This window comes from Heptranchias perlo, chromosome 28 (genome assembly GCF_035084215.1).
Source record: "Heptranchias perlo isolate sHepPer1 chromosome 28, sHepPer1.hap1, whole genome shotgun sequence".
Taxonomy (NCBI): domain Eukaryota; kingdom Metazoa; phylum Chordata; class Chondrichthyes; order Hexanchiformes; family Hexanchidae; genus Heptranchias; species Heptranchias perlo.
In genome coordinates, this window is record NC_090352.1 from 9,896,462 (window position 1) to 9,917,693 (window position 21,232).

At 43.0% G+C, this 21,232-nt stretch overlaps 1 protein-coding gene across 2 annotated transcripts in view; it reads right to left on the reverse strand.

Annotated features, from left to right (window-relative positions):
* Positions 1–16,244, reverse strand: part of pom121 (POM121 transmembrane nucleoporin) — a 49,300-nt gene extending 33,056 nt beyond the window's left edge. For both annotated transcript variants that reach the window (XM_068008048.1, XM_068008046.1), the window contains exons 1-3: positions 15,665–16,244; positions 8,887–9,102; positions 2,389–2,538 (exon numbers count right to left, since the gene is read on the reverse strand). In XM_068008048.1, the coding sequence (XP_067864149.1) occupies positions 2,389–2,538; positions 8,887–9,102; positions 15,665–16,200 (902 nt within the window). In that variant the 5' untranslated portion in view covers positions 16,201–16,244. The remainder of the gene's footprint in view (positions 1–2,388; positions 2,539–8,886; positions 9,103–15,664) is intronic.
* Positions 16,245–21,232: the final 4,988 nt, after the last annotated feature.

Consider the following 21,232-nt stretch of genomic DNA (forward strand, 5'->3'; position numbering starts at 1 on the left):
AGATCTGGGGATATTAGTGCACAAATCGTTGAAGGTGGGAGGGCAGGTTGAGAAAGCTGTTAAAAAAGCATACGGGATCCTGCGCTTTATAAATAGAGGCATAGAATACATAAGTATGGAAGTCATGATGAACCTTGATAAAACACTGGTTTGGTCACAACTGAAGTATTGTGTCCAGTTTTGGATACTGCACTTTAGGAAAGATGTGAAGGCCTTAGAGAAGGTGCAGAAGAGATTTACTAGAATAATTCCAGGGATGAGGGATGTGGATAGACTGGAGAAGCTGGGGTTCTTCTCCTTGGAACAGAGACGGTTGCGAGGAGATTTGGTAGAGGTATTCAAAATCATGAAGGGTCTAGTCAGAGTAGATAGAGAGAAACTGTTCCCATTGACAGAAGGGTCAAGAGCCAGAGGACATAGATTTAAGGCGATTGGCAAAAGAACCAAAGGTGACATGAGGAAAAACTTTTTTGCACAACGAGTGGTTAGGATCTGGAATGTACTGTCCAAAGGAGTGGTGGAGGCAGATTCAATCATGGCCTTCAAAGGGGAACTGGATAAGTACTTGAAAGGAAAAAATTTGCAGGGCTACGGGGATAGGGCAGGGGAGTGGGACTAGCTGGATTGCCCTTGCATAGAGCCGGCATGGACTCAATGGGCCGAATGGCCTCCTTCCGTGCTGTAACCTTTCTATGATTCTAAGAGAAACACAAGTTTGGGCTTTTTCCACTACAGCTGAAGAGGTTAAGGAATGTCCTTAATTAGGATGTCAATGTTGTGAAGAGTTATAAGGTAAATAGTAAGAGATTGTTTCCACTGGTCGGTGAGACTTAAAGACACCATAATTTAAGGTAATCACAAAAAATTGAAAGGGAAATTAGAAAATATTTCTTTACAGAAGGTAGTCAGAATTTAAAATCATCTCAGATATTGTTGTTGAAGCAGAGTCCATAAATTATTTTTAAAAAGTAGATAGTAGTTTCAAAAAAACTGTACTAAAAAGGGAGAATGAGTTTAGCCTAGATAGCTCATGCGGAGAAAACCACCAGAGCTGAATTGAGAGGGTTGACTGGCCTGTTTATGTGCTCTAACTTTTATGACCTTTACTTAAACATAATACTTTCTACTGAGACCTTAACTTCAAGGGCAGATAGCTCATAAAAGTTAGCATTTGGTCATGGCAACATTTCCCAGTGATGATCCAAACAAGACTGGTTCAGTTCTGTTCAAATAAGGACATTCCTCTTTGGATTAAGTGGGATTAATCTTACTTTTATAGGAATTCCAATGCCACTTCATTTGGAAATTCCACCCCCCACCCCCAGAGGCCTGAACTGAACTGTTGCAGGAGTACTTCACCATATGCTTCGGCTGCTCTCAGGCAGATTATCCAAGTGGTCATTTTTCATTATACCACGGGTGGCGCGGCATCACAGGCAAGCCCGATTCAGTCGTCATCCAACATCCACTTTCCAGCAGAGAGCAAAGGGGTGGGGAGGGGGGAGGGCGTCGCTGGATATCTAACAAGCAGAAATTGTGGTCATTTTTACACCCCCCCCCCCTTGCCCAGGGGCCGAAGGTAATCAATCCCCAAACTGTTGTCCTTGCTGAGATAAGCTAAATCACCAGACTGGGACCAATGGCTACTTTTACATCAATCCATAAGTGCCCACAATAGAAACTTCTTTACTCAAGAGTGGTTAGAATGTGGAACTCACTATCACAAGGAGTAGTTGAGGCAAATAACATAAATGCATTTAAAGGGAAGCTAGATACACAAGGGAGAAAGGACTAGAAGGTTATGCTGATAGGGTTAGATGAAGTAGGGTGGGAGGAAGCTCGTCTGGAGCATAAACACCGACACAAACCAGTTAGGCCGAATTCTGTGTTGTACATTCTGTGTAATTCTACATAGTAACAGTAAATTCCTGACACAATGTGCTTATATCTAGTGCAACTGGCACAATGCAATAATGAGGCAAAACTGATGGTGAACCACAAATGGGTACTTGTCCACTTTATAGCACTGGGACACACCACAGCTGTAAAACACTGCATGCATTCTCCTGGTGCATCAAGCAAACCTGCATTGAAACAGAATTGCATATTCTTGGAATTGGAACTTCAATAAGCTCCAAAACAGTACACTCAAACATCACTAAATTTATGCAAAATGAAAAACTGATTAGGTAAAATACATCTTAACTAGACATTTCCAGTTGTTTCTATTGATATTGTTGCAATTGCAGATTAAAAAAATACAACCACTCAACATAATTTCTAATTTCTTTCCAATTCATGCCTCAAGCATTCCTTCCTGCCACTCATAAATCCCCCTTTCCCAACCTATCACATCAACCCTTTTAAAACCCAAATTACCCCACATACCTGCGTTTATTCTCACGTTCAGAGATCAAAGTTCTTTCTGCATCATCTTCCACCATTCTCTTCCGGCTTTCCTTGAGTGCACTTAGCACAGTTGCTTTTGAGCAGGGGTCAATCAGAGGAGACACAGCAGGGGACATCACATGGTCAAACCTGGGCAGGTAATAGAGTTTAAATACATGTCCACGGATGTCACGGAAATCTGCATACCTACTTAACTATTTTATATTTCAGGATTAAATGAGAAGGTATGCAAAAAGGATAAACTGCTAGAAATCAAATAAAAACAGAAAATGCAAGAAATAGACAGGTCAGTCAGCACCTATAAAAAGAGGCAGATTATGCCGTTGCAGGTATGTACCCTTCATCAGAACTGTAGACAGATATAAACAGGCACATTAGTACGGCTGGAAAAAGAGGGAGGAAATCTGCCCAACCAGTCCTCTTTCACCACAACCCTCCTCCGCCTGGCTGAATTTCTCACTTTGAACAACTCCCACATCTACTCTGTTGCTAAAGCTGCCTCCAATCAGCTTAGTCTCCTCTGTTCTAAATACTTCAACAATTCTTCACTCTTCTATTACCTCTTCTGGACACAGCAGGATAGCAGAAAAAAAGTTTGACCCCTCGCTCATTTTAGCCTCCAACTTCTCTCTCGCTTCACCCCACCCCCCCCAACCCCACCCCAATCACAACTCTTGTCTTTATTGTGGAGATGCTGGTGATGGACTAGGGTGGACAAATGTAAGGAGTCGCACAACACCAGGTTATAGTCCAACAGCTTTATTTGAAATCACAAGCTTTCGGAGCTTTGCTCCTTCGTCAGGTGAGTGAAGAGTTGCATAAAGGCACAACATATATAGTCAGAGAACAATGCCTGGTGATTACAGATAATCTTTCTATGGACACGGAACAGCCATGGGGACCAAATTCGCACCCCAATACGCCAACATTTTCATGTACAAGTTCGAGCACGACTTCTTCAATGCACAGGACCTCCAACCAACGCTATACACCAGATACATCGACGACATTTTCTTCCTATGGACCCACGGCGAAGAATCACTGAAGAGGCTACACGATAACATCAACAAGTTCTATCCCACCATCAAACTCACCATGGACTACTCCTCAGAATCGGTTTCTTTCTTGGACACACAAATCTCCAAAGACAGGCACCTCAGCACCTCACTCTCCGGCAAGCCCACGGACACAACCTCACGATGCTCCACTTTTCCAGCTTCCACCCTAACCATGTCAAAAAGAGGCCATCCCCTATGGACAGGCCCTGCGAATACACAGGATCTGCTCAGACGAGGAGGAACGCGATGGACACCTACAGACGCTGAAAGACGCCCTCGTAAGAACGGGATATGACGCTCGACTCGTCGACCGACAGTTCCAACGGGCCACAGCGAAAAATCGCATAGATCTCCTCAGAAGACAAACACGGGACACAACCAACAGAGTACCCTTCGTCGTCCAGTACTTCCCCGGAGCGGAGAAACTACGCCATGTTCTGCGCAGCCTTCAACATGTGATCGATGACGACAAACACCTCGCTAAGGCCATCCCCACGCCTCCACTACTCGCCTTCAAACAGCCACCGAACCTCACACAGACCACCGTTCGCAGCAAATTACCCAGCTTTCAGGAGAACAGCGTCCACGACACCACACAACCCTGCCAGGGCAACCTCTGCAAGACATGCCAGATCATCGACACAGATACCACCATCACACGAGAGGACACCACCCACCAGGTACATGGTTCATACTCCTGTGACTCGGCCAACGTTGTCTACCTCATACGTTGCAGGAAAGGATGCCCCGGAGCATGGTACATCGGCGAGACCATGCAGACACTGCGACAACGGATGAACGGACACCGCACAACAATCGCCAGACAGGAGGGTTCCCTCCCAGTCGGGGAACACTTCAGCAGTCAAGGACATTCAGCCTCCGATCTTCGGGTAAGCGTTCTCCAAGGCGGCCTTCGAGACACACGACAACGGAAAATCGTCGAGCAGAAATTGATAGCCAAGTTCCGCACCCATGAGGTCGGCCTCAACCGGGATCTTGGGTTCATGTCACGCTACATGTAACCCCACCTGACGTAGAGTCATCCAGACTCAAGCTGTAGTTGGCTTGTTCTCCATGCACAGATGCGGCCGGACCTGCTGCGATTTCCAGCGAAAAAAAGTTATCTGTTTTTAATACAACTGGTCATTCTCTCTCTCTCTGTCTGTCTGTCTTTCTGGTCGGTGTCTCTCTCTCTCTGTCTGTCTGTCTGTCTTTCTGATTTGACCCCTTGTGACCCCACCTCAGTATTCTTGGATGTAATGTTTCCCTGACTAACCTGTCTGAACACCATTCACTCCTTTGATTGCTGTGATTATCTCTCTGCCGAGGTGTGATAAAGGGCAGTTAGAAAGATTATCTGTAATCACCAGGCATTGTTCTCTGACTATATATGCTGTGCCTTTATGTAACCCTTCACTCACCTGACGAAGGAGCAAAGCTCCGAAAGCTTGTGATTTCAAATAAAGCTGTTGGACTATAACCTGGTGTTGTGCGACTCCTTACACTTGTCTTTATTGTCCAATATGTTATGGCTGGCATTCCTCTGAACTTTCCTCCCATAATCTTTCCAAGCTGTAACTGCATTTTTTTGTCCCTACATCCCACCCGTATTAAAATCCACATTACCTCCCTCAAATCTTGCCTTCCTCATACAATCTTTTAGCTTTCAAAATCCAACTACTCTCAAATCATCTTGTCTATTTCTTTTCCTTGGTAGTGTCCTGCATCGTAAAAATTAACCCTTCACCTCGGTTTCTCAATTTAAAACATTTTCTGAATTTCACCGACAAATCCATCTCTGCATTGGTTCATTTATACTGATTGTAGCTTCATAAGCCACTGTTCAGATGTTCTCATTTGTTTTGCTTTGCTGCTACAAAGAGACTACCTGAGAAAATTCAGAGGAAAAAAAACCTATGCTTGTAAAGTATGTGTACATTAACCCTGGGCAGTAACTTGCTATTTTTTCCTTTGGACTGAACACAACGGCCTAAGTAGGTGGTGGAAATCTGCTGTATGGGAAGGCCAGAGCAAGGAGAGGTAGATAATATTTTTTTTTTAAATGTACAAATTTTGCCTGCAGAATCCATACACCAGTTTTCTCCTCTTTCCTATGAGCAGATCCATGAACTCAGACCTAAGTTTACCTCAGCACCTCCCACAGCCTCATGAATGCACCCACCGGGGCAGTATGAAGCCACACACCTGTAGGTCCCAGGGTTGATCAGCCAGGTCTCACCCAATTGCTATTGCAAAACATTGCTGGAAAATACATGCAGACATCGGACTCGGCTACAAGGTGCTCCAGGGTCAATGAGCCTGTCTAGGCTTACATGTAAAGAGTGGCCACTTGGATGAAGTACCAGCACCCATGGCATCATAAACCAGCAAGGGATTGAGGTTTCCAGAAAGGGGGAGGGGGGTTAAACTCAGGGCCAGAAGAATATCCCTCACCTTAACTCGCATAAAATTCAAATAAAATACTTTAGAAGGTTTCCCCTAACAGCTCAACTGGTTAATGTAGTAGCTCAGCCATATAGACGACAAGTGCCCCAGGTTTGATCTCCAGTCTATGCCTATTTGACACTTGTACATTGAGCTCAAATTTTGGAACAACTTTATATTGTCATCTTGCCACTTGCCCCATTTACTTTCCCCATCAGACATGGTGTAGAAACATCAGTGATTTACAGGACCCAGAAAAAGTGGTATTTTTACACTTTTATATTTCCTCAAAAACACACATGCACGTTTGGCTGCGGTTTTATCGTGTAGAAGTGCCAACTGCTGATTTCAGCCAGAGCCCTTGAATTATGCACGGGAAAGGAATAGGCAAAAAAACACTTGGCATTCCTGATAGCTATCCAGTGGCCCTGCTAAGTGCTTGTGCGGGGACAGGCTTAGCTGTGATGACTCTCAGTCAAATGGCCTGTAGATACTCACTATTTAGGCTTACACACTAATGGTCTCTTGGGCAAGGTTACACAGAGTAATCATCATCTGTGGAAGTATACCCCAAGTCAGTGCCTCTAAGAGAGGAGCACAGGAGGTTTAAGAAAACCTATGAGACATGAAGCAGCATGGGTGCACAGTGGTTATGGATACGCAGATTTTACATACTGCTGTTTTCCTTTCCTTAGTCATGTCACTGAAAGGAAGCAACAAGAGGTGGTCAGGTGCTGCCATGCTTTGACACAATGGGAATAATCATCCTGGGCCACTGTTACAGACAGAGAACGGTCTAGCACCAGATCTGTTACAGGCAGACAGAGGTCTAGCACATGTATACCAATTGTAACTAGAAGAAACCGAGCAAAATAAAAGTTTTGCTCACAACTATGTACACAAGTACCTATATTCATACACCAACCTATGGCGTATTTTATATCGTCCCAAATCCAACTGTATATTAATTGAGTCAATATTTGGTCATCCAACAATAAGCACTGCCATTATTAGGATTTCAATCAAGAGTAATGGTAGACTTCCCACTATATCCACTGGACCTATGCAAAACACCCACCAGCATAACTACTGCTGTGCCTGGAGAACATTTGACTGTATAATACTAGGGAGAGGTACTGGTGCTTACAAGACTGTCACTGATGGCGGTGGAGCTATGTGTGATGAATTGATCACACAAGTGCACCATACAACATTAAAGGGTACTAGCTTAAGTGTGATTATTTCTATAACGTATTAGCATGCTTAATAAGCCAGTGACAACAATTCCATGAGTGGATTTCTTAACACAGAGACTTATTTCATGAGTTATCAGGTACCAGGTGCAAACCTTGGTCTGTGCTGAGATAGCTGATCTGTTAGGACAACAGGAGAGGCGCTACTATTATGTCAGCCTCCATCAGCCAGGCTTCCTATTCTTGATCACTAGTCATTGCCTCCTGCTGGAAAGCGCATGTGGGAAGACAAAACCAGTTATGGCATTCTTCATGGTCAAATCACCCAACGACACTCAATGCATAGACTGACACATCGCTGCCCACTTGGGCAAAGCACCGGAGGGCCAGACATTAGCAAGATTCATACCAGAAAGAGGGAAGAAAATTGCTTCCAAAGTATTTCCCACTTTAACATAAACATCTTTTATATATAACTACTTCTTGTAAACAAAGGGATCTGGTAAGCAATGCTATATTATCCCTGCTGATTTTAAGAGTGCAGAAGTCACATCTCGTTATTTCATTGCTGCTCATAGTAATGCTGCATTGTAGTTATTAAATGCCAAAACGAGCAGTTGAATACACAATCCAGAAGATGCAGACAGGTACAATATTAAACTATTACTTACTACCTTTAATGTGACAATCTCAACTTCTGTAATCCATTGTTTTGTACACCTTGAAAATAACATCTAACCTCAGACACATCTGGGGTACTTCATTTCAGTCTGGATTTTTTTGATTGTTAAAGTTAAAACTGATCGAAAAAAATGCATGTTCTATTCTTGATGCCAAAGCCCAGTCCACAATTTCAGGGACCCATCTACTATTAACATACAAACATAAACTAACAAGTGCAGCTCAGGACTACAAAATGAGGTGGATAAAACATGTAAATGGATAGAACAATGGCAGACAAAATTTAATACAGACAAGTGCCAAGGACTGAACACAAGAAGAGAAATGGGTAACATTAGTACTCAATGAATGGTGTTAAAACAGTTACAGTTGTCATTGAAAGCTGTTATGAGATTTAGTAGACTGGAAGTAAACAATACAAAAAAAGGATAGAAACGGTAATTTTGAAACACTACTCCACAGGAAACAGTGACAAGGGGGCACAGTAAAAGACAAATTTAGGACCATTGTCAAGAAGTAGCTCTTCACGCAACAAGGGCTCAACACATGGAACAGACTTCAGCAAGGGTAGCAGAGGTGAGGACATTGGTATCACCTAATAGTGACCGGAGTGGTGGGGGTGGGGGGGGGGGGGGGGGGGAAAGAGAAAGAGAGAGAACTGCAGGGATGGGCTAAGATGGGCTAAATAGCCTTCTCATGTGTCTTATAAACTTAAATGGGGGAGAATGTTCACAACTTCTGCCACAAAGTTTTGCCATATGAACATGAACGTTCCATTAAAACAAATTTTGCACCGCAATTTCACTCCCAAGTATCTGAGGAGAGGGAAGAGTTCATAAAGAAACATGACTCATTGCATATCTATTTCACTGAGAAAATATATGCTGTTTAACCAGAATATATACCCTCTTCCATAGGATTTTAAAGATACATGTGTAAACAAGACAGTGACATTTGGTTTCTTACTAAGATAAATCGGGTACTATCCAATCACATGATTCACACACATCAAAAGCTTATATTTTGCACTCATTCAGAACATTTTACATAAACTGAGTCCTGAGAAATTTTACTTAAAAATAGTTACCAGGAATACTTACAGAGGTGAACGCATGATACTTGCATCAGGACGTGCAATTTTTACAGTCACTGGACTATGTACCATGGCTGAGTTTCTAGAGGACAAAACATTTTTCTTCTGGTAACCGTCCCATCGGACAGTTGGCAGAGTTCCAGGTACCGAATACTGGGGCTGGTGGATTGGATATCGTCGCCGAGGGGTCACTGTAAATTTATTCATCATAGCCTGATGTTCCCTAAAAGAGATAAAATAATTCAGACAAAGGTTAAGCTCGAGTACGGAGTGTCCTTGGCAGCTTTTAAGATACTTGTTTGGTGCCGTGCAACAGAGTTAAAAAGGAACAAATATTTTTAAAGCTGATTACACAAAACCAGGAAAATCCATAAAGCTAAATATTCTCTACTAGTGGAAAAGTCAAATACTAATTCAGAAATAGCTTACATGGCCCCCCTAACGGTTCAATCAGTAATGGCACTGCAAATAGTGTACTAATTCATACAAAACCAAAAGGTCACGGGTTTGATACCAGTCTGTGCCGAATTAACTGGTTTCAGCCAAGGCGGCAGCCAGAGTGCTGTAACTGACCTCAGTGTTCCAGGGTAAAGGATCGAGGAAGGAAAGGGAAGGCAAAGTTCCCAACTCCATTGCTATCCACTAATTCTGCTGGAAAAACACACTTGTGTGGATGTCAGGATTACATAGTATTGCATAGTATTTGCAGCACCGAAATAGGCCATTAGGCCCAACAGGTCTATGTCGGTATTTATGCTCAAGAGCCTCCTCCTACTCTCTCAACATATCCTTCTATTCCTTTCTCCCTCATGTACTTATCTAGCTTCCCCCTGAATGCATCTATCCATTCGCCTCAACTACTCCACGTGGTGGCAAGTTCCACATTCTAACCACTCCTTGATTAAAGAGGTTTCTCCTGAATTCTTTATTATTCATTAAAATTATGACGGGGCTTGAAAGGGTAGAGAGAAAGATGATGTTTCCACTTGTGTGGGAGTCCAAAACTAGAGGTCATAAATATAAGATAATCACTAATAAATCCAATGAGGAATTCAGGAGAAACTTCTTTACTCAGAGTGGTTAGAATGTGGAACTTGCTACCACATTCAGTAATTGAGGCGAATAGTGTAGTTGCATTGATGGGGAAGCTAGATAAGTACATGAGGGAGAAAGGAATAGAGGAAATATGTTGAAGGGGTTAGATGAAGTAGGGTGGGAGGAGGCTCATGTGGAACATAAACACCAGCATTGGCCAGTTGGGCCAAGCACCCTGTTTCTGTAAATTCTAGGAGTCGTACAACACCAGGTTATAGTCCAACAGCTTTATTTGAAATCACAAGCTTTCGGAGCTTTCCTCCTTCATCAGGTGAGGTCAGGAGGAAAGCTCCTGAAGCTTGTGATTTCAAATAAAGCTGTTGGACTATAACCTGGTGTTGTACGACTCCTGACATTTGTCCACCCCAGTCCATCACTGGCATCTCCACATCATGTAAATTCTATGTAATGTAAATGAAGTGGTCAAAGATGCATTCCAAATCCAGGCAAATCATTAATGCCTTTCATTAAAATGTCCATTGTCAGCATAAAGAATCATGCTAAAACTATTTTTGGAAAAGGTATCAAAAAGCTTGGTTAACAAAAAAGGCTGAAACTCATATACACCTCAAATGATAAATAACCAGGATCAGTGTCATCACCAGATTTAGTACAGTGCAATGGTGAATGTGTGAAATGTTCACATTGTGGCCCCTTCAACTGTGAAAAATATGCAGCAATTATAAATTTCGTACTTCCAAATTTGCATTATCTAAATAGAGCATTCTGAGTATTGTAGAACTAGGGTGAGCTACTGATGATGTTGGGAACAGTGAGATGATAAATTGGATGTACAGAGGAATGGACGAGCACACTGAACTTATTCTCATCTGATTTTCCTGAAGAGCTATTAGTCCCAATGTATTAAATGAGCCAGGTTTACCTGCAAAACACCAGTGACCACTTCAAAAGTAATTCATTGGCCATGTTACGTAAGTGCATATTTTTTTTAAAAATGAGAACATTGATGGCTCATTTGAATTTAAATTATATGCAGTACTCAAAAAACAAAAATCTTACCATTTCCCAACAATGTATTTAGGAAGTGTCCCACATTGTGATAGTTCAATGCAACATAATGTTGGATGATTTCAACCCTGCAAAGATACCCTCACCAAATCAGCTCTCATCTAAGTTTAAGAAACTGAACTGTTACAAAGCTTTGGGACTCAACTGGTCAAATCTGCAATCACCACCATAACTAGGAATGACATTTGTATCTGAGACAGCAGTTATGATTTACAGAGTTAGATAAAATATGTAAGTGGGCAGAGTTCTAGCAAGTGGAATTTAAGTGCAAAGTTTGACTTTGAGCACAAAAGAAAAATGGGTGTTATTACCACCCTGTGAATGGTATTTATAGATAAAGGTCAAACTTAATTAGATTTAGGACCATTAGCAGACTTGGTGCTCAACATATCCAATCACTGTTGAGCAGCAATCAACAAGACAAATAAAATACTTAACTATATAGCTAAAACAAGTCGGAGGATATGCTTGAACTGGACAAGGTTGTGATCAGATCACAGCTTGAATACCAGGTCCAGTTCTTATCACCGAGATGAGACACGTTCAAGCCTCGGAAGCAGTGCAAAAGCCACAAGACTGATGCCTGGTATCAAATTATGAGGAAAGGCTGGGTAGCGATATTTTTGAATGATATAATACAGTAAACTGCAAAGAAGTAAATATGGAACACTAGCAAACTAAAGCTTGACGTTGGACATGGGGGCAGTGGGTCACAAAGGGAAAATAAATATTTAGGACCGATATCAAAAGATATTCTTCACATAAAGTGATCAGGCTGTATACTGATATGGGGAGGGCGTTTTTCTGGATGATGTAGCTGCAGTGAATGGCCCTCCTCACATGTATCTATTTTGTGACCAACACGCACCTGAAGGTGGGAAAAATTCCAAGTCCTGAACCAAAAGTCAAGGTTTCAGAAGATTCTCTTCCTACACATATGAAGCTGGCATCAACACCTTAACAGCTGTGAATACTGCAATATTAAAAAGGAAGCAGTAAAAGAAATGTTTTTGTGTCTGTTCATTATCTGTGTACTGACATATAACTTTGGTTTCACAACCTACTGATACTTCAAGATTTAACACTAAAACTTAGCTTTGGAAACAAATAAATGAGGACACAGAAAGGCAGAGATCCAGAGTACTGCTTTACGCCTCCAGTCATAGCTTTGCTTTATTTTGGTGCAGAAATTTTGCCATAGCCCTGAAAAGGTTAATTGTTCAGTTCCACCTGTTTCTGCCCTCAAGAGTCACTTCTGTTGTGGCTTTAGCAGGTGTCACACACCACCACTAAAACATGCACCTGTGTGCAACACTAATGTGCTAAACCACACATCGTAAGTGGAAGTATAAATATGAAAAAGCATAGCAAAAAAATAAAAGCTGCCAAATCAAGATATAGCAGTTTCTACTAGACCTGGAAAGTTCAAGATTTTTGCTAACAGCTACTGAGAATCTGCTTCCCAGATTCACTGCAATGTTGCACAGTGGCTGCAGTCATTAACCACTTGGAAAGCTTTGCTCTCCAAATGGTTAACGGCTACAATGTTATACATGCATGTACATTAATAATATTGGAAACAAGTCTCAATTGCTACTGGAACAGTTCAGGTCATCCAGTCTATCTTTGAGCTCTGGCATAATTCAACTGCAGCTAACATAGTTAGCAATAGACAAGTGCAATCATTCTATAATATAGCTACTACTGACATCGAAGAGAGCTTGAGTGTTGGATACTTTGCCATCTACCCTGTATCAGCATCCACTGTGAGTGAAACAGAGAATGGAGACAGACACTTGAGTCTCTGTCACCACTCAATTTAACTGGCATGGGATGGTGATACAACCCATGGCAGAACCCTGATCATCACTCCCTTCAGTTCAACAAAACACCTCGCCGTTCCACCTAAAGATGAGCAATGCCCCATCTTGGCATCGGAGGCTGAGGCATAACACATTAAAATATCACCACAAATAAGGCAGTTATGCTTATAGATGGTATGAGTTTGTGTGTTGCATAATCTAGTGCCTTAAATTATCTTGTGCTGCCTTTTCTCACCCAAAGGATTTATCACAAGGTGCTTTGTGTACCTCAACTGCAGCATTGGGACATCAGTCGGAAATCCCAAAAATCAGTTATTTTCATCTACAAACATCTCAACAAATAATGCTTTTAAAAATTCAATTCCCCCACACCCCACCTTGCTTTTCAGTTTCCTGGGCTGACTCGTTTGTTTAAAATAGGGGGAAAAAGCAACATTATGGAAAGTACTGTGGTAAACTAATCTGATTCTACACCAGTACTTAAAGAACAGTGGAAAGTTATATCAATTCTTCCTACTTATATCAATGCACCAGTAAACTTGTGACTTTTAGAACGGTTTATTTAGAACACTCTAGCATTTACATTAGCTACTTTACACTATTACAAAGAATGTAGAGCACAGAATCAGGCCATTCTGCCCAACTGGTCCATGCTGGTGTTTAAGCTCCACATGAGTCTCCTCCCACCCCTCTTGATCTAACCCTATCAGCATGACCTTCTATCCCTTTCTCCCTCATGTGTTTATCTAGCATCCCCTTAAATGCATCTATACTATTCGCTTCAACTACTCCTTGTGGTGGCAAGTTCCACATTCTAACCACTCTTTGATTAAAGAAGTTTCTCCTGAATTCCCTATTGGATTTGTTAGTGACTATCTTATACTTATGGCCCCTAGTTCTGGTCTTCCCCCACAGGTGAAAACATCTTCTCTAGGTCTACCCTATCAAACCCTTTCATAATTTTAAAGACCTCTATCAGGTCACCCCTCAGTCTTCTCTTTTCTAGAGAAAAGAGCCCCAGCCTGTTCAATCTTTCCTGATAAGTATAATCTCTGTTCTAGTGTCATCTGGTAAATCTTTTATTGCACCTTCTCCAGTGCCTCCACATCCTTTCTATAATATGGAGACCAAAACTGTGGACAGTACTTTAAAGTGTGGTCTAACCAAGGTTCTAAACAAGTTTAACATAACTTCTCTGCTTTTCAATTCTATCCCTCTAGAAATGAACCCCAGTACTTCATTTGCTTTTTTAATGGCATTATCCTGTGTCGCTACTTTTAGTGATTTGTATCTATAGCCCTTGATCCCTTTGCTCCTCTAGCCCATTTAGACTCTTACAGGCTAAATATTTTTCCAATACCAGTGTACAAACTGAACACAGATTGTATACAGGGCTAGACATAAGGCAGAATTTTTTAAAAATTCATTCATGGGATATGGGCGTTGCTTGCAAGGCCAGCATTTATTGTCCATCCCGAATTGCCCTTGAGAAGGTGGTGATGAGCCGCCTTCTTGCACTACTGCAGTGCATGCGGTGAAGGTTCTCCCATAGTGCTGTTAGATAGGGAATTCCAGGATTTTGACCCAGCGACGATGACCGAATGGCGATATATTTTCAAGTCAGGATGGTGTGTGACTTGGAGGGGAACGTGCAGGTGTTGTTCCCATGTGCCTGCTGCCCTTGTCCTTCTAGGTGGTAGAGGTCGTGGGTTTGGGAGGTGCTGTCGAAGAAGCCTTGGTAAGTTGCTGCAGTGCATCCTGTGGATGATACACACCGCAGCCACTGTGCGCCAGTGGTGAAGGGAGTGAATGTTTAGGGTGGAAGATGGGGTGCCAGTATTAAGACTGCAATTACGTAGTGGTAACCTCAAAAATGCCTCTATATAAAACAGAAAACTGGATATGGATTTCCCATCAAGTGACAACATTTCAAAAGTACTTTACTGGCTGTTAAGCAGAGACTGGAGCACAAAATCTAGACTGACACTCACTCCAGTACCATGCTGAGGGAGTGTTACACAGTCAGAGATGCAGTCTTTTGGATGAAACGGTACACAGAGAACCTGTCCACCCTCTCAGGTGAACATAAAAGATCCCATGGCATTATTTCTAAGATAAGAAGGGGAGTTGTCCCCATTGTCCTTGCCAATATTTATCCCTCATCCAACATCACAAACAAATTATCTGGTCATTATCACATTGCTCCTTGTAGGACCTTACTGTGCGCAAATTGGCTGCTGTGTTTTCTACACTACAACAGTAACTAAGTTTCAAAAGTGCTTCACTGGCTGTAAAGTGCTTTGGGATGTTCTACGGTCATGAAAGGCACTATATAACTGCAAGTCTTTCATGAAAGGTGCTATATCAAAAAGAAGTTTTTTTTCTTTAAGAGCTTTAAATATGGATAAAGCGTTTAAAGTGCCCACAAGAAATCACTATCACTGACATAATAGAAACAAAAAAATAGAAACGTGCAGATGTGTCAAGATCTGAAAAGAGACAGTCTTAATGTTTTGGGTCCTGTTCTGATTAAGAATTACCAGCTGAATCCTAAGCCTGCGTTTTCTCTTTCAGGGTTGATGCACATCCCCATCACTTTTTGTTTCTATTTCAGATTTCTAGCATTTGCTTTATTTTTATTTCTATGTTCAATCTTCATCCCAGTAAAACATTCCAAATACATTAACAAATCTAAACTTTTTTTCTCAACAAATTAGGGATGAAGGAAATCGTGACATAGAAGCTTATGACAGCAAGTTGAATGAATGTGAGTTTGTGATCATGGTGCAGTGGGTTAGGTCATGGTGTTTAACTGTTGTCAGGTCCCTTGTCTCTTACCCAAAGGACAATCTCCGAGTCGGGGTCTGGATGGGATTCGGCCGACTGTAGCGGTTCTTCAGCTCCCTGCTGCCAATCGCGGCCTGCGCCGGGTTTTCTTTCGATAGGTAGCTCCCCATCATGAGGTCAGCAGGACTCCGCTCGTTCGCATACGCCACCTCCAGCGAGTTGCGCTCCTCGCAATTCACCTCCCACTTCCAGCTGTTGCCCTGGGCCCGGCTGGGATTCCAAGGCCCCGGCTGAAGCCTGCCTCTGGCAACTCGACCTCTCCCTTTCCACTGACTGTTTCCTCCGTTTAATTTGCTGTGTACCACTTCAGCCCAACGCGTCCCAAGAATAAACGCTTTGATGCGAGTTAAAAAAAATCGAGGCCCGGGCCTGGGGCCTACTCCCTGCAGAGAGGAGTAATAAATCCAAGCCGGTGCGACGGCCAACAGGCCCAGAAGGTACCAGCCCAAGATGTAGAAAGAAAGCAGTAAAGCGAAGCTCAGCCCCGCCGCCCACGTTATCACAGACCGCTTGTGTGCGGGAGACATGGCGGCGGCTTTAATCTCGTCTCATTCTCCGCCATTCTCCTCCCGGTCTGTCCGCCATTACCGGACACTTTACACACCGCACATGCGCGCCATTACCCGGCACCCACTACTCTGCGGCGTGAGCCATTCCTCCCCACCCCCCACACAACCCAGCCGCCTCCCCTAGGCAACGGGCACGCACACATCCGTACGTGCGCGCCACCGTCATCCGTACAGGCTTGTGACGGCGCGCGCTATGTTACGCAAGAGCGCGCTTGCCAGGTGCCGCCGGATCTTGCTTGAAAAATAACGGCGTGTTGAGGGCGCCTGCCCGGTATTAATGTGCAAATCGGTCAGCAAATTCAGGGGACACGCAGTGAGTTGCGAATCTTCAGAATTTGCTGGTTGATTTACGCCTCTTGGCGGTTTGCCTCGAACGGACAGCACCTCGCCTTCAGCCTTCTGCTTACTTTTAAGCTCTTGCTGGATTTGAACATTAATTGCCCATTAAACTCCTCACAGACAGTTTGGGCTTATAGTTAACAGCCTAAGTACCCTTTTTAACGATATGATAATTGTTGATGCATTGCTGATCAATCTCTCTGGCTCAGAAAGAGAACAGTTTAAACTGTGGAGTCTCATTCCTTCAGGTAGTGAATTGTTGTTGGCGATTTTAAAAAGTCACATTTTAAATTTTGAATGTTTTTCTTGCTTTTCCTTTCTGTCTTTTTTCTGTCTCTTAATCCAATCTTTCTTCTCCTCTATTTCTTTTCCTGCACCTGATTTGACTCTAATTCACCCTATTTCCTTCTCCACATTCCTCTGTTTCTTTCTCCATCCTTAAAGCCCATGGGTTAAGGAGATAAAACGATTGGTCCCGCCGTTCACTAAGGTCCCAGATGCTCTGTTGCCCTCGCCACGCCACGCGCTTCCAGCAAGTTACGACGCAACAGATCTTCGAGTTGAAGGGTGCAGGAAGACGTCTAACTAATGGCATAGTCTGTGAGATGGCCCGCTCCAGCAAGTTCCAGCCCATTGTGACAACACTCACCAGCAGCAAGCAAGATTCAGGATTCACGAGTTAAGCACCTGTTTGAACATAGATTGATTCACAAAGACGTTACAAGGAGTGAGGAGTTACCCTTATAAATAAAATTAGGGTTTCTTTCATCGCAGCTAAGAGGATGAAGTAGATGTCTCAAAATTAGGAATTTATGAGGGTATAAAAGGCCAAATATTGATAAGTGGTAATGAGAGGGCACACATTTAAGATGACCACAAAAAGAGTTAAACATACAATCCAAGCTAGAAAACTAGCAAACGCTAAGAGTTCAAGGGTCCTGAATAAAAGCCAATAACATGAAAGGAAGTAATTATATTGAAAACACAGAGGGGTACAGACTTGTAACTTAACTATAGACATACTAAACATTCCTTCACACGAACAAGAAGAAAAAAAAACTGCAAAATGTTAGAAATCTGAAGCAATAATAGAAAATGCTAGAAATACAAAGCAAGTCAGTCAGCATCTGTGGAAAGGCAAGATAAATTAATGTTTCAGGCGATTTTAGATTCAAACCCAGACCCCGCACTCTTCCAAGGACCTCTAATAATGATCATTATTTCTTGTAAAGTACTTTATTACCAGAGAAGGCTCCTTCTTTGGTCAAAAGAACAGATTAGAGGCCTTCTCCCAGGCCTCTGCCAATGCAACTGTTTAGCCAACTGCCACCAGCAACAACAATGCACTTTTATAGCACCTTCAATGTGATAAAATATGCTTCACAGAAGTGAAATAAATAACAATAGGACCACCGAGCAGTGGTGGGGAAAAGGGTTAGAGGTGGTGAGCGAAGGTAAGATCAAAGAGAAAGGTTTTAAGGAGATTTCTGAAGGAGGGGAGTGAGGTAACAAGGTTGAGAGGTTTGAGAAAAGTGCCAGGGTTTGAGGCCAAAATGGCAGTAGGTTCTGGTGCTGAAAAGTGAAGTGTAGAGAGAGGGGTATGCAAAGGAAGCCAGCGTCAGAAAAGCAGAGAACGCATGCAGAAAGATAGGGCAGAAAAATGTATCGGAGATAAGAAAAGGCAACGCCATGGAGGGGCTTGTGGATGAAAACCAAGATTTTGGAATCAATTTTTTTTATAAGAGCTGGGGATCCAATGAATTTTAGCAAGGACAAGAACAATAGGGGAATGAAACTTCGTGTGGGCTCAGATTTGTGGGTGATGGATTGTGGATGAGCTGCAATTTGTGAAGGAAGGAACTCGGGAGGCCAGCGTGGAGAATGTTGGAGTAACTGAGTCTGGAGATGATAAATACGGACATCAGGATTTCAGCACCTGTACGGGTGAAATGGGGGAGGCATGGTTGTGCTCCTAATTTGAACTCTAGATGCTGTTTCTAACTCAAAACACAGGTAGCAGAAAATTACAGCACAACTGAGCAAACATTGCCCTGACCGTCCTGCAGCCGACCATCGTCTTATTTGGTTCATTCTGATGATGTCAAACCATTTATGACAACCTGCTGTCATTTCACATTCAATCATATTACACCAACAACATGAGGCCACAATATCAAAATAGACCTAGTTTCTGTTTTTAAAATCAAATTTTTAAAAATCAGAGCAAAATTGCACCCATAACAGTTCCATCCATAACTCTGTCCATTTATCCAGTGAGTGGTTGAGCCATGTAGGAATAGGAAGATCCTAGGTTAGATCTCTGAGCACTGATTTTAACCTAACCTACAAGGTGAGAATGGGGCGGGTTCGGTTTGGACACCTGTGTTGCACCCCACCCGATTTTAAACTGGGTGGATCAGGTTAAAATCAGGGCTCTGGCCTGTGCTGAGTTGGCTCAGCTCATACAAGGTAATGGTATGGGCATTACAACTGGCTTTATAGCCCTTCGATTGGGGAGGAGAGCATAGGGCAGGATTCCTGCTTCTGACAGTACCTTGCAACTCCTGCTTGGAGTGTATGTACACTAACATTGGGTGAAGACAGGAACAGGCTGATCTGAAATGCCCCCATGGTCAAACAGCCTCTCAAAGCTCACTCTTGAATAACGGTCACTTGAACGTGGTTCCAGAGGATGGCCATTGTCTAGCAAGGAGCTAGAATGTTGGGTATCTGATATTTATCCAGCAGATTGAACAGATATGTAACACACTCCCAACGGAATCACTCATCACAACTTGTTCATGTTTGTCTACTAAATAAACAAATTGGGCTAAATTGTCCTCCGACCAGTCCCAGAGTGGCCAATAGAGGCAGGGAGGCCCACCACTCAATCCTCACTCAAACAAATGAGACATTTAGGCCTCTCTGTGGTGGGCCACAGGTGCTGGAGTCTTTGAAGAAGACAATGGTTCAGGAGCTAGTTCCAGAAGACATATGTGCTGTGCCTTTACTCAGAGCTTCAGGTATTTTTTTTTTTTAAAAGGCAATCTTGCAGTTTTCTGGACCACAGGAAACAATGGGGTTTCCCTTAGACCTCTCATGTTCCTCTGCTATGAGGACGAGAAGGAAGATTGGGAGGACCACCACATTGATGTCAAGCTGGTGAGTCACCATTGGCATCCACCAGCCCCTACTCTCTGGTACTCATGCATCAGTGTCTACAAACCCAGGCATGACCCAGCCTCACAACTCAACAATGCATCATAAGGCTGCACTTTCCTCAAAAGGCAAAAACTGAATTATGCCAGCTGCAGGGGGAGCTTCTACGGGTGGCCTTCTGCGAAATGAGATCTAAGCCCATTGCCAATTAAGTCCTGTCATTATATTCTCTTGTTTATATATAGCTCTCTTCCACAACTACCAAGGCTTTCACTGGGAAAACATTTTGCTACTCATCTTCACAGCTTTCCCCAACTCATTCTGTACATAACCTGGCAACGACAAAAACAATTTAATAATAACAAATCTACGTGCCTTCCTATTGCTTTGGATGACCATACCTCCCCTCAGTGTCTACAATTTTTTTCTTTTTAATCCTAACCTCCTACTTCTCATACAGTGGCAGGAGATTCTCAGAAGGCTAGGAACAGGAGTAGGCCATTCAGCCCCTCGAGCCCATTCCGCCAGATTGAGGTGGCATTCCCTTGTCTTTGATTGTGATCCATTTCCCCTTTAAGAAGAAAGTTGAAAAAGTCAAAGCACTCAGCATGCCATCATATGTAATGCAACTGAGTGTCAGAAAGCATTCCTTAATGGGAATGGGAACAGGTTCTGATAATGAGATGCACATCATGTGAGTCTTCCATGGCTTCCCTATGCGTTCGGCTGTGAATAAAGGAACATTGGCAGGAGAAGGAAGTGGGTCTGAAGGGTATTTTGATATGACTTGCACATTGCTGCTATGTTGCAGATGTCGTTTAATGCAGTAGCTGCAACTGGGATACATATTGCAGTGTGTTGTTACATATAAGTGCCTTCAAGTACAAAATTGTCCCAAAGTGCTTTACAGAGGCCGAATCAGACAAAAATGAACACAAAGCCAAATAAGGAGATATTAAGAGGGGTGACCAAAAGCTTGCTGGTAGAGGTATGTTTTAAAGAGCGTCTTAAAGGAGGAGAAGCAATTGGAGAGGCAGAGGGGTTTAGGGAGGGAATTCCAGAGCGTGGAGCTGAGATGGCAGAAAGCATGGCCGCAAATGATTGGGCAAAGGGGAGGAGCGATGACAAGAGGCCAGAGCCATAGTGACGGAGAGTCCCGGGAAGGGTTGTGGAACAGCAGGAGGTTTCAGAGATTGGGAGGGACAAGGCCAAAAGATTTAAACAGGAGGATGAGAACTTTAAATTGGACACATTGGAGAACCGAACACCAGTGTAGGTCAGCAAGGTCAGGAGTGATGGGAGAATGGGACTTGATGCAGAGAAGGATACAGGCAGCAGTGTTTTAGATGAGCTGAAGTTTACTGAGCATGGAAGTAGGGTGGTCATCCAGGAGAGCATTGGAATGGTCGAGTCTGGAGGTAACAAACATCAACATAAGTTTTAAAAAAAATGAACTTATCCTTTTTGTTGACAGCCTTCAGTGGTCCCTTTA